The 17,133-nt window shown below is 43.5% G+C and overlaps 1 protein-coding gene across 7 annotated transcripts in view; it reads right to left on the reverse strand.

Annotated features, from left to right (window-relative positions):
* Nucleotides 1-16,038, reverse strand: part of CDC14A (cell division cycle 14A) — a 188,449-nt gene extending 172,411 nt beyond the window's left edge. For 3 of the 7 annotated variants that reach the window (XM_055584960.1, XM_055584959.1, XM_055584966.1), the window contains exons 1-2: nt 15,898-16,038; nt 13,884-13,974 (exon numbers count right to left, since the gene is read on the reverse strand). In XM_055584960.1, coding sequence (XP_055440935.1) covers nt 13,884-13,974; nt 15,898-15,991 — 185 coding nt within the window. In that variant the 5' untranslated portion in view covers nt 15,992-16,038. Of the gene's footprint in view, nt 1-13,883; nt 13,975-14,767; nt 14,909-15,897 lie in introns of those variants that run through there. The other 4 variants (XM_055584964.1, XM_055584962.1, XM_055584961.1 and 1 more) reach the window with 3 other exon arrangements.
* Nucleotides 16,039-17,133: the final 1,095 nt, after the last annotated feature.

Genomic DNA, 17,133 nt, shown 5'->3' on the forward strand with positions numbered 1-17,133 from the left:
AACATTAACCTAAGATCAAAGTACAATTCTGAGTTGTTGCTCATGTATAATAAACCACAGTCACAATGATGTCAACTTCCTACGGTAGAAAAGCTACACATCTAAGAAGCTTCCCAGCCACACATCAGTCAACTACAGACTGATGGAAAACTAAAGACCATTGGAAAGCAAGGGGTTCCAGTCCCAACTGAACCACTCAATGTCCCTGGGAGGAAGTCTTAGCCTCTCTGCAACTCCACATTCTCATCTATTGAATGAAAATGCTCAATTTGCTTCTAAAGTTCTTTCCGCCTATTATATTATATTACATTTTCCTATCACAGTCATTCTATATGATTATTATAGAATATATATTAAAAATAGTCTAGATTGTTCATGACTCTGGTTATCCATATTGGACAAACTATTCAACAGTTCAAATGTTTCTCAAGATCTACTCACTCTAATTGATGCACTCTGCTCTCTCAGTGTGTTGGGTCTGGGTTCAGAAGGCATTTCTCTCAGAGTATCCCCCTCAGAGAAGGGGAAGACCCTCACAGCTTTCTCCCTGAAATTCACTGTGCTCTCAACATAGCTAGAGAACAAACCAACAGTTCAGAGAGATGCTTTATAAGATAGGAAAACTTGACATCATTACTATTTATTTACCTACATAAAGTCTGACATTTGTTGAGATCACAAAGAAAGGAGAGAACCCCAACATCAACTCTCACTCCTGTCTTTTGCTGCATTATCCAGGGTTTTAGGGATGTCCAGATCAAAACACTGGAAATATGTGGAACCCTTCTCCACCTACTCACTTATTAATCTGGGGCAAGTAGCAGGGCCACCTGCTCCAGGCTCCAGCTGCTGCTTCTGTAAAATGGGTTAATGCTGCCACTTTGCCTTAAAGCCAAAGAGAAACCTGTATGTAGGTCAAGAAGCAACAGTTAGAATCGGACATGGAACAACACACTGGTTCCAAATTGGGAAAGGAGTATGTCAAGGCTGTATATTGTCACCCTGCTTATTTAACTTCCATGCAGGGTACATCATGAGAAATACTGGGCTGGATGAATCACAAACTAGAATTGAGATTGCTGGGAGAAATATCAACAACCTCAGATATGCAGGCGATATCACTTGAATGGCAGAAAATGAAGAGGAATTAAACAGCCTCTTAATGAGGGTGAAAGAGGAGAGTGAAAAAGTTGGCTTGAAACTCAACATTCAAAAAACTAAGATCATGGTATCTGGTTCCATCACTTCATGGCAAACAGAAAGAGCAAAAATGGAAGCAGTGACAGATTTTATTTTCAAAACTCACTGCAGACAGTGACTGCAGCCACAAAATTAAAAGATGCTCCTTGGAAGGAAAGTTATGTGACAAACCTAGACAGCATATTAAAAAGCAGAGACATCACTTAGCTGACAAAGGTCCATATATTCAAAGCTATGGTTTTTCCAGCAGTCATGTGCAGATCTGAGAGTTGAACCATAAAGAAGGCTGAGCTTCGAAGAATTGAGGCTTTCAAATTGTGGAGCTGGAGAAGACTCTTGAGAGTCCCTTGGACTGAGCAGAGAGCAAACTAGTCAATCTTAAAGAAAAACAACCCTGAATATTCATTGGAAGGACTGATGCTGAAGCTGAAGCTCTAATACTCTGGCCACCTGATGTGAAGAGCTGACTCATTGGAAAAAACTTTGATGATGGGAAACACTGAGGGCAAAAAGAAAAGGAGGTGGCAGAGGATGAGATGGTTGGATGGCATCTCTGACTCAACGAACATGAATTTGAGCAAACTCTGGAAGATAATGAAGGGCATGGAAGCCTGGAGTGCTGCAGGCCATGGGGTTGCGAAGAGTAGAACACAACTTAGCCACAGAACAACAATGGAAGACAAGACTAAACGGTATCAGAGAACCTTCAGCACCAAGGTCTGTAACCCTGTGACTTCCCTTTTTGAAGCAAGTCAATTAATTAAACACTCCCACTTTGAGTCTCAGATTAATGAAAACAAAAGAAGACTTCTTCAGGAATGCACTGGCAAGATTAAAATTCACTCCCATAGAACATTCTCAAGCAGTGTAAATTAACCCCTTTATTCAGTGGCAGGTATTAAAGGCAAGAGAGCTATGCAGAGAGTATACATGTGACTTTGGTAGAAAACAGATTGGCGACTGATCCCCTGTACATAAAAGACTAACCCTCCTCACATGTCATAAAGCAAGGGAGGCCCTGAAAAGGAAAATAATCACTCTAACATCTGGCAATGATCTCATTACCTCTCTAAACTCTGGAATTAAAACCAAAACCCTGAAACTTGTCTGTGAGGCCAGGATGATGTAGCCCCCACCTATTTCTCATTTTGTACCATTTCCATTTCAGTACTAGTAAGCTCCAAGCAAGGTACTTCTTTTCATTCCTGCCTCAGGCCCTTTGCACATTACCCTCCTTGGCCTAATTAACACCCATTTACCCTTCAGGACTCAGCTCCAGTCACACTTCCTCAGTATATTCTTCTCTGATCCCTCCTCCATCTGTATCCCCACCTCCATCCTCACCCCACTTCACATATACACACACACACACTCACACACACACACCACTCCATCCTACAGGCCAGGTCCTATTCTTGTGTGCTTCCAAAGAATCGTAGGTCTTTCCTTGAGAGAGTTTACAGACTGTCCGATATCTGAATATTCATTAATAGCTTCCCTAAGGCCCAAATGGCAACCCACTCCAGTGTTCTTGCCTGGAGAATCCCATGGATGGAGAAGCCTGGTAGGCTGCAGTCCACTGGGTCGCACAGAGTTGGACACAACTTGACTTAGCAGTAGCAGCAGGCCCACCAGACAATAAACTCCATGAGAACAAGGGTTGGGTTAAAATCTGCTCAGTAATGTATCCCTAGCACCTGGCACAGAGATGACCAAGTAAATGAATGAAATGTTGAGGTATTGGTTCATCTGCAAAACTGTTGTCTTCTTCCATTTAATCCTTCGAAACCAGGTTAAATCTGGGGAAAGATATCAGGTAGCACATTGTATTGGCTTTGGGTACAAAACTGGACTAGACAGAAAAAAATTGACAAAAATAACCTAAGAAGGAAAGGACAGTGAAGGGGATAGAGAATGGGAGGCCATCCACCTCTCTAGTGCAGGGAGAACTGGGAGCACCCATTTCTCCCCACCGCCACAGTCTACCCTACGCCTGTATCTTTATTACTAGGGCTTCCCAAGTGGTGCAAGTGGTAAAGAACCCACCTCCCAGTGCAGGAGATGCCAGAGATGCAGGTTCAATCCCTGGGTCTGCAAGATACCCTGGAGGAGGGCACAGTAACCCACTCTAGTGTTCTTGCCTGGAGAATCCCATGGACAGAGAAGCCTGGTGGGCTACAGTCCATAGGGTTACACAGTCTGGCTTGTTCTAAATGTGACCTGCTCCAGAAGCGGCCCCCAGTCTAAAAAGACTCACCCCAACTATACATCATCCCAACTCCTTTTTTTTTTTTTGCTTAGCAGCCCCTTCAGTGGTATCTGAGAGTGTTGCCAAGCTAAAATCGGCCTAAAACTTTAGAGTTTTCTAGAGCTGTAGGCAATCTGCTATAGAGCATATAGAATGAAGTACATTTGACACTGAAGTGTGTGGCAGAACAGAAAGGCACTATTTTACAATCCCACTGTTCACAGCTCCCCAGAAGAGACCTTTTTAACCCTTTTTCTTTGCATCACACTTAGATAAAAATAAAATGCTTTTAGCATTTCAGATTAACTCAGCTACAGATGATCAACAATTTGATTATGAGGACTAAAGATAAGTGCTATATCAATTTCACACTCTCTTAAAAGAAAAAGAAATGTGTAGAATCAGAAATCAGTTATACAAGGATCCCCAATTCAGAAATCTCAATCAGGAATATAAATGAGAATCACAAGTAAGGCATATTATTTCTTTTAAAGCCTGCCACAAACCCATGCCCTTTAGCAATATTTATGAGAGTCTCCAACTCACTTGGAAGTCTATTTAGCCTTATACTGCACCAAAGGCTAATAAAACATGATATCTGGTTTCTATGCCCACAGCATATTAGACTCATCAGACAGACCATAGGCAGGAGGCAGCTATTGGTGGCTGCTGGTACATTGATAGAAATGTCAAAAGCTAATAGCTCAAACTGTAAAGAATCTGCCCACAATGCGGGCACCTGGGTTCTATCCCTAGGCCAGAAAGATCCCTGGAGAAGGGCATGGCAACCCACTCCAGGATGCCTGAAGAATCCCACGGACAGAGGAGCCTGGTGGGCTACAGTCCATGGGGTCAAAAAGAGTCAGATACAACTGAGCGACTAACGTACATAATCCAACAGTAAGTAATACCTAGAAAGTACTCAGATGAGTTATTCATCAACAAAAACTAACTAGATTAAAAACACTAAAAGATACAAGATATTTACGAAATAAAAGATGTTTAGCAAATCTGATACTTAAGCAGAGATCTCTTTATTGTGCTGTGATCAGTCGCTTGCTCAGATGCTCAATCATGTCTCATTCTTTGCAACCTGTAGACTGTAGCCCACCAGGGTCCCCTGCCCATGGAATTTTCCAGGCAAGAATACTGGAGCAGGTTGCGCTTTCCTACTCCAGGGGATCTTCCAACCCAGGGATCGACTCAGATCTCCCACATTGCAGGCAGATTCTTTACTGCCTCAGCCACCTTTAGGAGCTCCTAAAACTATACCTGAATTACAATGAAACTGTACAACCAATGTACTCATAGTAATAAAGTCTCACAGAAAAAAATAAGTAAATCATAATCAGTAAATTTTGTAAGAAGGCAACAATTTAGATTCATTTTAGAAAGATTCCCATAAATTACAAAACTACTTTGATATTTCAAGATGTAATTTTCCATCTTTTTTTAGAAGCTGCCCTGCTGAAATGCCACATTCCCAGACAAGACTAGATAAGAGTATATACATTGTAAGAGTATATGCAGCAAGGAGAGCAAATTTGAAATTACCATCTCTTCTGGTTCTCAAAAGAAAATTAAATTTTATAAAAGAAGAACATGTCCAAACTAGCAAATTCTTCAGTTCATCAATAGGATATGAAGATCTTTAACACCAAAATATAAAATTAATAAATGAAACACTTTATTCAAAAACTGTAGCTTATGAAACTATTTTCCATAAAGGAAATTCACTGATAATCACAAATAATTGTGATGCCTTACCAGATGTTTCCAAGTTTGTCAAAGGCTGGGATTATTACATGCATTAATAAATAAAATAATATTTTTGATGGTTCTCATTCAACATCTGATTCTTTGGTGGTCCTGAATGTCGATTAACAAAACCAACTTTTTTAATGTAAATTGAAACTAAAGCTTAAAAATTTTTTAAAGAAACAATGAACTCCACACTTAACCCCACTTCAAATCAGTGAGCCAGAAAGGAACTTGAGATCAGCTGTCCCACCCACCTCCCAGATTTTTAAAACAAGATAATAGCTAGATATCCAGGGCAGGCATTGTCTATTTTCTGCTTAAAGATCACAAAAGACAATGACTCCTCTTTTACTTTCATTATAGACTCCCCTTTTTATTTCCCTTCCCCATCCCCCAAATAAGGCAACAAAAAGGTGCTTCTCCTTCTGATTTACATACATGCCCTACTTTAAGGTGTCACTGTCTCCCAATCATCCAAACCTTAAATCTTGAACTTAACCTTCAATTGCCCTGACCCCTCAAAGCCTCTCTCCCACCTAGCCTTTCCTTCCCATTGCTGTAACCATAATCCAGTCTTGCCACACCTCCCAGTCACGGGAGTACTTGCCCTAAGCAGAGCTCTGCTCAGTCTCCCTGTGTCATTCAAAAACCAGCAGAACTGAGATCCAAACAGCTTTCCATAAGCCAGTCCCCAACCATGCGTCCAGCCTCACCCATGACCTCTCTGCACGTCAAGTATTTTGCCTCACCTAACAAAATCTTGCTATTCCCCAACACTGAAATCTTTCTTTCTTTCCTTCTTCTCTCATTCATTCAGCTAAAATTTCTTGTACAACCTCTAAGCCAAGCTCTGTGCTAGATATATGTATACAGTGGTGAGCAAAAATAGGCGGTACTTGTCCTCACAAAGATCATAAAATATACTCTTCGCTCTTACACACCCTTCAAAAGCTAGTTCAAATATCACTCTATGAAGTCTTTATCACTCTGGGAAGTAATATCTCTTCCTTTCTTGGATTTTTAATATATTCGTTTACAACCTTTGTCATTTCTTGCCTGTATTTGTTTACACTTCCTTCTTTCTGTATTTGTGTATCCCCAAAGCATTAGCATACTGCTCTGTACCAAAATCTATCACATCTAAATATTTCATTTGTTTGTTTGTTTTGGGGGAAGTGGGGTTTTTTTTTTTGGCCCCACCATGCGGCATGAGGGATCCTAGTTCCTCCGCCAGGGATCAAACCCGTGCCTCTGCAGTAGAAGCACAAAGTATCAATCACAGGACTGCACTGTTTCCTCTATTTCCAACCACCTACAGCTTTTAAATTATGCTTTTTTCACTTCCCATAAAAACATGTCAAGAGTCTTTTTTTCTTTCTCTTTCTTTTTAAAGCACAAAGATGCATTAAGCTGTGGCTAAGTGTAAGTCATTTACTTTTCGGCTTTGGAATGTGTTTATGAACTTACAAATGAGAACATCTGATGTCTTAGGGATCTACTTCAAACACAATAATGAAGCCGCCCTGTGGTGACTTGGCCAACAAAGAACTTGGACGGCACACAGTTCCTCACAGGACTCTCCTCCAACCCATTTGAATCCCTTCTCAGGCTTCCTGATTAAGACTAGCCCTGTCAGTTTTAACTGAGACCTCAGCACCTCAGTTCATTTTTGCATTTTCACCAAGTTTGTCTCAAGCAAATTGAAAGAACTGAGTAGCAATTGTCCTTATGAAGAACAGAAATCGATGACCCAACTGTGAATGCCAAAGAGGCCAAAACAGCAAGTATTTAATAAATCAGTATCCTGAAAGTAAAAGTTGACTCTAGTGGGTCACAGAATTAAGAACTGACTGGTGAATGTATAAGTGAAGTGAGTGAAGTCTCTCAGTTGTGTCCAACTCTTTGCAACCCCATGGACTTGTAGCCTACCAGGTTCCTCCATCCATGGGATTTTCAAGGCAAGAGTACTGGAGTAGGGTGCCATTTCCTTCTCCAGGGGATCTTCCCAACCCAGGGATCAAACCCGGGTCTCCTGAATTGTAGGCAGACACTTTCACTGTCTGAGCCACCAGGGAAGTGGTGAATGTTTACAGATATCTATTTCCTCATGACGTATACAGCATAATAATCCTGGTTATAGACACAGGTATACATACATAAGCACACACCTAAAACTCTTTGTTCAAAACAGAGAATGGAAAAAGTGGCCCTGAACAAAACTGTTATTTCTGCAAGATTAGGATGAGAGAAAGGAGAAAAGGGGAAGAAAGTAGAAACCTATATCACCTTTTAAATGCTAAAGAGTTTTCTGATTTTTCAGGAGAATTCTATGCACAAATCATTACATCTTAAGTGACACCAGTTAAGCAGCAAGAACATTTCACAGTCTGCCTGCAAAGAATTTTCATAAGCTTATAAAAACTGGGCTTCTTTTGTTTTCACCTCTCCTATTAACATACAATGATAATTAACTCAATTTATTTTCTCTCTCTCTTTTAGGCAGGGCAGACCACTGAAAGGAGAAAAAGCAAATTCATATCCACAAAAGTGGAGCTGCGGGAAAACATTTTAAGTACTACCGCACATATCCAGATACAGCCTGGACATAAATTTGTGTACACCATGTCAGCAGCCCATTCCTTGCCAAAGCCATCACCGCTCAAGTTAGAAGGGTCACATGAGCCAGGGAGGGGCAAAGCTGTTCTCCACCCTCTTTAACCAGCCTCAGGCTCAGGACAAATGGGAACTTGCTGGAAGCAGGAGAGCATGACTTCGGGGTAAATTTACTAGCTCAAAGGCCTTCAGATCTACATAATCCTCTCTGAGTCTGTTTCCTCATCTATAAAGCAGTGACAATAACAGCACCTAACTCCTAGGGTTGTCCCAAGAGTGAGTTAATGTATGTAAAGAACATTGCTTGCCATAGGGCTATAAATATTAGCTTGTCATGGGACTATAAATATTAGCTGTTGCTATAATTTTATTTTTATTCTCACGGTGAAGTGTGTCTCTGAATTCAACTGTATCCCCTGTTCTGTCTATATCAGAGCAATTTATAAGGAGATTTGAGGTACCAAATGATGGCCCTAAGGCTCTAGGCCCAGGGGCTTCCCTGGTGGCTGAGAAGGTAAAGAACCTGGCTCAATGCAGGAGACTCAGGTTGCATCCTTGGGTCAGGAAGATCCCCTAGAGAAGGGAACGACTACCCACTCTAGTACTCTTGCTTGGAGAATTTCATGGACAGAGGAGTCTGATGGGCTAGATAGAGTCCATGGGCCACAGAGTCAGACACAACTGAGCAACTTTCACTCTATATAAGATCATATATCTGTGTATATATGTGTATGTTCATATGCTTAGGTGGCATTCAGCTTTCCGTGACATTAGCCTACTTGTTACACATTAAATTCAAAATAAAAACTGAAAAAACAAAAGGGTTTCTTCCTACCTCGATCTAACCTAAATTTTCTATTCCTACAATATTTCCAGGCAAGAGAAGTTTTTCTGTCTTTCTCTCAAAGATGTCCTAGTCTCACATTTCAACTCAAGCCTATGCTACAAGCTACATATAAGAAATCATTCTTTTAATAAATTATTTATTCCAAAATTCCCAGTTGCATTAATATCAGGCTACTTTAATAAAGTTTAAATGAAATTTGGACATTTTAAATTATTTAAATCTTCAAGTTAATTAATTAGTCCTCATTAGAGGCTGCTCATTCTTCCATGCTAAAACATTTGGTGAAATTCTTTGAATCATTTCAGAAACTGCTTAATATGCAGTACCCAGAGTATGTCCATGAAGAGTTCTCTCCTGCATTTTCAGTACCTTTGCAAACACGAAGACAGAAGAAATGAAAATGGATAAGAATTCTACAGTCTCCTTTCTATGCATAAACGTTCAACTCTCTACCCATCACAGTTAGGAGGGGCCCACAAAGTTATAACAATTAACATATTTGATTTTGTTAACTTTCGAGCCAAAAGGAATTTGAGCCAAGTTATAAAAAGTAAGCCTCTATTTGGATTACACGGCCCAATTCCAAAACCAAAAAACTAGCCTTTCTGGAAAGTTGTGCATTATTTATAGCTTAATCAAATACAGACAAATCTTTAAAAGGCTCCCTTTTTTGGGGGCTACATTTTCCCCACAAGTGTGGTAGTTTATACTCTGATTTTAATTCTGATCTGTGAAATCATAACCCAAGGATAAATGTATGCTTTATTATCAACCACATTTTACTAAAATTGCTCGTGCCTTTATACTAATGTGGTAACTTCTGTTTAAAATTCAAAGAGAAAATTCATTTCTAATAGATAGTTGGGATCCCATAAGGCCACTTTGTTAACCCTTCTCCACTAGCTTCTCAGACAGTTGCCAGGTGGGGGTAGCGGATGCACCTGTGGGTCTGGGTTGCCAATCTATGCCTCCTGCCCTGACAGGTGTCAGGGCCGGTAGCTACCAAACCAGGATTAAGAAACTTCAGGGCCTTTACTGCCTTCCCAGACCCAGCTCAGAGGTGTGGGCTACCACTACAGTGGACACCCCACTCCAACAACCCCACAGGCAAAGTCAGCTTGAAAGCAGTTCTAAAATTTTGGCCGGGAGAAATTTTGCCCTTAGTTCCCTTAAGAGGAACAAAGCCTCACTATTTAAATATTTGTTGATTTATTTAATTCAAAAAATAATAGTTGCATTTCTAGGATGATAATTTAGCCAGAAAGGCAGCATTTCACTTACACAATCCATAAATAAGTACACAGATATAGGGCTGTATAAGGCCCCATGTGATCACATATACTAATATTCTCTTTTCCTTACAGGCATGCTAAGTCGGTTCAGTCGTGTCTGGCTCTTTGTGACCCTATGGACTATGGCCCACCAGGCTCCTCTGTCCATGGGATTCTCCAGGCAAGAATACTGGAGTGGGTTGCCATGCCCTCCTCCAGGGGATCTTCCCGACCCAGGGATCGAACCTGAGTCTCCTGAGGCTCCTGCATTGAAGGCAGATTCTTTTACCGCTGAGCCACCAGGCAAGCCCTCTCCTTTCCTTGGAGAATTACAATCTGATATAATAGTCCAGGTTTTTGTCACCATAAGCTATCTGTCATAGAAGAACTCTGATATTACTCATCCTTCAAAGGTCTCTGTGGTCTCTCTAACTCAATATGTCCTAAAAGCAGTGCTGACAAGATGGATTCCACTGCATCTATTCCTCTCCCCTCTCTTCTCTCTCCTTCAGCATTGATCCACCTTTTTGGCTGCTTATTACTACCTCTTTCCCTTGGTTCCTCTCATCCTGGTTATGCCTATGAAATACAGCCCTTGATATTTTTCTCTATCTCCCAGAAATTACATCATTCTCACAGCTTTATCATCTTTTGGAGGAAAAACTCCAAATTTAAGGACTTCTAATTTGTGTGATATCCAGCCCTGATGGGCACATCCCATAAACTCCCTCCTTCCAACCTGACCAACACGGAACGCCTGATCTCCCCACAAAAGCCAGTTCTTCTGCCCTACTTCTTGTTTCGGTCAATGGTCCCAGCAGGTTTACTGTGACCCAGGCTGTCTTAAAGACTTCTTGGACCCCTCTTTTTCCTCAGCACCACACCAACCCACGCACATGATCTGTTGCCAAGTCACATGGATTCAAGCTCTTCTTTCCACCACCATTGCCACCAGTTCTAATCAAGGCATTTATTTCTTCCCCCTGAACATTTCAGAATTTCTCTAAGCGGGCTCTACTTCCTCTCTAATCTGTCCAAAACGATGCTATCATATTAATTTTTTGAGCATATATGTATTCTAGGGTTTCCCAGATGGCTCAGTGGTAAAGGATCTGCCTGCAATGCAGAAGACACAGGAGACTTCGGTTCAGTCCCTGGGTCAGGAAGATCCCCTAGAGGAGGAAACGGCAACCCACTCCAATATTCTTGTCTGGAGAATCCCACGGACAGAGGAGTCTGGAGGGCTACAGTCCAAAGGGTTGCAAAGAGTCAAACACAATTGAGCGACTAAGCACAGAACACACATACGTACTCCAGAACTTGAGGGCTCAATTTCAAATTCCAGGTCTGCTACTTCTTACTTCTGTGACCTTGGGCAATTTACCTAACCTCTCTGTCCCTTATTCTCATCGTTTGCACACTAAGGATAATAATAGTAACTGCCTAAAAACCGATGTGAAAATAAAATAAATTAATAGTTGTGGAGCACCAAGCACCTGGCGTGCATTTAAATCCTCGATGAAATGTGCCATTATTTGCAGTTAGCATAGGACCAGTCATACCCTGGACTGCCCCCAAATCCTCAAGAGAGTCCCATGGCATACTAAGGAAACCCTGGCACTCAATCTGCCCAGCTGACCTTTCAGCTTCAGATTACACAGCCCCATTTGAACCTGTATACATACCAGGCCAACCAGAGGTCTCACTATTCCCTGAGGACACTCTAGAGCCTCCCTCCTCATCCTTGCTATTCCTGCTTCTGGGATCTCTCCTCTCCCATCTCTGTCCATTCTGCAAGCCAGTCTTAACTCTTCCATGAAGGCTTTTCTGAACCACTCAACCAAATGTGCTCTCCCAGCCATGAATTCCCCCCAGCACAGGGGCTATGTGAATCTATGGCAGTTATCTTTTCTCTCTCTCTCACTGAAGTCCTGTCTTTCTCCCTCCAGCTCTGGAGCTCCATGAAGGTAACGTGTATCCATCTTCATTGTATTCACTGTATCATCTAACCCTGTATAATGTTGAAGGTGACCAAAAAATGAGAGTTGTGGGTGATCAAAACCATAGCTACTCCTGTTGCACAGTACTTGGGCACCTCAAACAAAAAGAAGTACACACTCAGCCCAGACTGAAGTCTTTATCAAAGTTTCAAATGACATCAAAATTTCACAATATAAATTGGATGGTCTTTCCAGAAAGTCTTTCTTTACAGAAGTACAGTAGAATCAGTATAAGAAGAATGTGATTTGAAGTCCTATCCTAAAATACTAACATTAAAATCATACAAAAATCTTTCCTCATATATAAATATCAGAATCAAACCACTGAGCACTGTGTTTAATTGACTAAACATAATTTCCTGTTAGATCTAGATCTATCAACTAGCAATCCCAAAAGAAGCAACTGAGACCTTAATACCTGGGGTTAATTCAGTGACATATTAACCTCCAGCACATCACTGAAGAATTAAACATAATAGCCTATACACTGTCCCTACCCTCAGACTCACGGGAGGTCCCCAAACTCTACACACAGAAAAAGAAAGCGACAACAATGCACATTCCAACAACAGAATGAATACTCCAGAAACACTGCTGGCCGTGACATCACCCAGGTACCTGAGGTCAGGGAGTAGGCAGTGCAGTACTCCATTCGGTCTAGGAGCAGAGCTGTAATCTGACACCAGGGATTTAGACCTCTTTGCTGCAGCAGCTCTGGGCATTCATGAGCAGCAGCAAAGGGTTCTTTCATTCCCACTTTTGCTTCAGCCATTCAAGGAGCATCCTGCTCCCAGCACCAGTAAGAAAAATGTCCTGAAGACATCAGTTTCATGAATCCCTCTGATGAAGTGACAATTAAAGATTGTTTTCCCTCAAAGAAAAGATATGCTCTGGATGGTCGAGAATACTCTCACTCTTCGAACGCCTGGTGGTACTCACAAATCCTTAGGCAGAACTCCCAAAATCCCCCTTAACAGCACAAGTCCTAGGGCACTTTCTATAATGAATACAGTTCACTTAACTATGTTCATGTAATTGGACTTTTGGTTAAGGCAACAAGAAAATAAAATTAAATTTTCTGTTAGAATATACTGACTACCCTGAAACACCAGCTCTTTTGATAAAAGGACATAATCAAGCCAACTCAGCCTTCTTATTCCTTACTATTATGTTGCTTTTATTGAATCGAGACTTCTCTCTCTTTGAATTACATATTTACTATACTATAATCTTTTTCATGTAGATCAACAGTCTTTCACAGAAAACAGTTCCCTACATGCATCTTTGACTCTTAAATCCTAATCCCACAAAGCCAAAGTAACCAAAGAATGTAAATCAGCACTCCTATACCACTTCCTCAAAGGCAAAAATAATAATGCAGTGACGCTTGGGACACTCAAATAAAATAACGCAGCAATTTACCACCCAGGTAAAATCTTACTCATAGATATGACTGGGACACAGCTAAGTGTGCCCCACTTTCCAAATATGAGCTGCACAAACAAAAACATCCTGAGATACAGCAGAAGCCTTGTGAACCGTAAAGCTGAAGCACCTGTAATACACACACTGCCCTGTACTCTGTAGGTGCTCCAATAAATACCCTGTGACTGATTCACATGCCTATTACAGAATCTAGCAAGGACAGAGGGTGCCTCTCCCTGGCCCTGCTCTGGGGAGTGTTAGGAATCTACAGTTGCAGTTTACTGTGGTGGTAGAAGAACTAATACAGACAGAGGACTAAAAGGAATGAGGTGATGACAGGTTCAAATTACCTTAACTTTCCCTGCACCTCTTCCCCAGTCTCTGAGCCTAAGAAATTGGATTTGTTACTTGCACCACTGGGGAAGGAGAATAAAACTGTCATAGAGGTGCATAGCATTTCCTTACCCAAGAGCCAACAAGTTAAATAGCTGAGATTAAAAAAATATATAGAAACTTACTTTTCATAGACCAGCTCCTCATCGATGGAGAAATAGTGGGTATTTACTGTGCTTTTTGGTCTATTCCTTAAAGTAGCAAAATATAACCGATCTGAAAGACAAGTTTAAAAGATGGGAGAAAACATGAGAAGCAGGGAAGCTGGTGGGGTAGGGGGGTGCTAACACACTATAACAAAATAACAACTGCTACCCGGTATTTAAAGATCCCATTAACACGTGGAATTCTTGCAGAAACCTGATCTCTCCCGGAAAGCCAGAGATCCAAGAGCACACCAGTTAGAGAAGCGAGTCGAGGGCCCGACTGAGGGACTCAGTGGCGTGCAAACTCCCTGATCTCCCTGGTTTCAGGCCAGCGGGAGCAGGTAGAAGCTGAGGGTACCCGTTGAACTGGAGATGCAAGTTTGGTTCAGAAATCTCCAGACCTCTGCGGAAGGGGAAGAGAGAGGCGAGACTCTCCCCTACAGCTCCGGAGACTTCAAGAAGAGGAAGGAAGGAGAGACAGGGGGTGTGGTTGGAGGTGTCCCGAAAACCGAGATCCAGCAACAGTAAGATAAAGGCAACTCAAAGGATCCCCTGGAGCAGAATCCCCTCGAGCCGCTGCACGCTGGAGCACGGCAGAGGACGGTGCGGTCCCTTTACCGAGCTGGGAGGCCTTCCGAAAGTGCTGCAGAGGGAACGAGGGACGCAAGAAAGACAGAGAAGCCGGAAGCGGGGGGTCCTCGGGGGAAAGGATAGTACAAAAAAGGGATGAGAGCGCGCGCAGCGATTGTAGTACGCTGGGGGCCCCAGAAGAAGCCGGAGACAGTGGTTGGGACACAGGGGCGAGAAGTGAAGAGCTGGGGTGTCGACAGAGGGTTGGAGGATGCGGGGCGACTGCTCCTCACCTTTCATGAACTCGCAAGCCCCGATTAGTTCCCCTGACTCCGCTGCCATCTTAAGCGAGATACGCACGGGGGAGGGCTGGGTCGTGGCCAGCTGAGGTTACCCGCCCCCGGGGGCTTCCCCAGTGCCCAGGAGCCGGGAAGCTTGCAGTCCCGAACACCGAGCCCGCCCGAGAGAGGCAGCAGGCGCCGAAGGCGGAGGCGGCTGGGGGGTCAGCGCGCCGGGCGCCCCGGGGACATTCCGTGGGGAACCCGAGCACGCTCCGAGCGGGGCGCACACGCCCCGGGCTGTGGCCACTCCGATTCGGACCCGGCTGCTGCCGCTGCTGCACCGCCGCCGCGCCTGGGAAACGCAGACCAGCTCTCACGGCCGGGCAAAGTCTTCCCCCGGCTCCCAAAGTGATCATGGAGGAGGAGACGTCTGGCCCCGATCGCGCCCGTGGCTACTAGTGAGGCAGCGGGCAGGACTCTGGTGCCCGCCGGCTGGCAGCAGCTGCTCCGGCTCCTCCTTCGCCACCTCCTTTCAGCAGCAACTCTTCCTCCTCCTCCTCCCCTTGGGTCCGCCCCCAGGCCTTCCTCCCCGCCCTCCCACGGCTCCCTCCACTTTCACGGCTCCGCGGCCATCCCTTAAAGGGACAGCCCAGCTCCTTTCTCCGCGCCGGGTCCGCGCCCCAGTTACCAGGCGCCCCGCAGGTCACTAAGAGCCAGTTGCTAAGGCTTTGTTGCCGTCCACCAATTGCTGTAAGGGATACGCGGCCCTGGGCAGAGGAGCCAGGAGGGGCCTCCAGACCAGAAACTTATGAATGAAACGGTGGAGTTGGGAGTGTCCCGGAGAGCCCTGCTGTGGCTTTTCAGGCAAGGATGAGCCCGCGCCCCTTCGTTTTCTGCACCCCACTGAGTCTTCTTCCCACTCTAGAGTTTTCGTTTGTCTCTCTTTCTCTACTTCTCTCGCCCCACTCACCCTTGTTCCAAACTCTTGCATGCGCGCGAGCACACGCACAGTCTTATAGATCTAGGATCTATAAGATCTATAAGATTACCTACAGCTAATCTTTCAACCACCGCCCATCCCACCACTGATGGATCTCTATCTTTATAAGAAATAAAATCTGCAGAAGAAAAAAAAGCCCTACCTACTAGCTCAGAAGAACACCTACTGGTTTCCTCTACACATACTGGATTCTGAATTAACTTGTGCTTTGTTCTCACGGGGTAGAACGTTCCCATCCGGTTCCCCACGTCCTCTCATTTGGGTCGCCGCTGTGGGCGCAAATCATCACAAATGCCAAACCTTAATATCGCTCTGGTCCCCGTGGTGGGCGGGGCGGAGGAACCCGACCAGCCCGGGGGCGGGGAGGGAACAGAGGTATAGGGAGACGGCCACATGTCCACGGGAAAAATAAACACAAAAGAATTTCTTGACGCAGTCTTAGCTGAAGCGCTGGGAGTGGTTCATCTCAAAGAAGCCCTTGACTTGATTCTGTAAGGCTTTTTGAACAGCTAGAACAACTTTAATGCCGGGCGTCCTACCCGCGAGCTTAATTAAAGGGCAGTCCCTGCGATATGAAAATGGCGCTACGGACCCATCGCCCGAAGAGCATGCGCTCTGAGTGGTTTCTCCAGAAACAGAAAAGGATTTGTGCCAGCCTTCGGTTTCGCAGTCGTTTGTTTACCTCTTGGAGGAAGGGGGCGCGCAAGAGAAGAGACGACTGACTCAAGGAGCGCTCTGAGGCCAGCAAGTAAAACTCAATTTACTGGTCTTAGCTTTGCTGGCTATCCAAAAGGCTGAACAGCCGCAGAAAAATGATAAATGAATATTACTTGGATATTCAGATCGAACAAGCCCTTGCAAGATAGTTAAAAAGAAAAACCTACCCTAACATCCACATCTTTAAGACAAGAATCATATAAATTTAAAACTGGGGACTCAGTAAAGACGACTTCCTGTCATCACCTAGTCTTGAGTAAAGCTTATCTCAAAAGAGTTTTTAAAGCCGAAAAAGTCCTGAAAAGATGAATTCTAATGAGGGTTCCACTCTGCTGAGATGCACTTCTCGTTTTACGGGCCCCTGGCCATGGCTATGGAATTCTAAAGAACGAAGTATCTCTAAATGTCCTGTCCACATTCAACAATTGTTTGCATTTTCCCTGATATTCATTCCCACAAATCGTGTATCAGCAGTCATGTCGGCCAGTTCATATTATTTTGCTGAAGTTTGAGACTTAATATGTGAAAGTTATGGAAAAGCAAAACATGTGAATGTCTCAATAAACTTACCCACTTTGTTTAAAAAGCTATTTAATCCAGTGCTGGCAATCTGTTTCCAAATTTGATGATGTAAAATTCATGTAGACTAAATTCCTTAACA

Source organism: Bubalus kerabau, chromosome 6 (genome assembly GCF_029407905.1).
Source record: "Bubalus kerabau isolate K-KA32 ecotype Philippines breed swamp buffalo chromosome 6, PCC_UOA_SB_1v2, whole genome shotgun sequence".
NCBI lineage: Eukaryota > Metazoa > Chordata > Mammalia > Artiodactyla > Bovidae > Bubalus > Bubalus kerabau.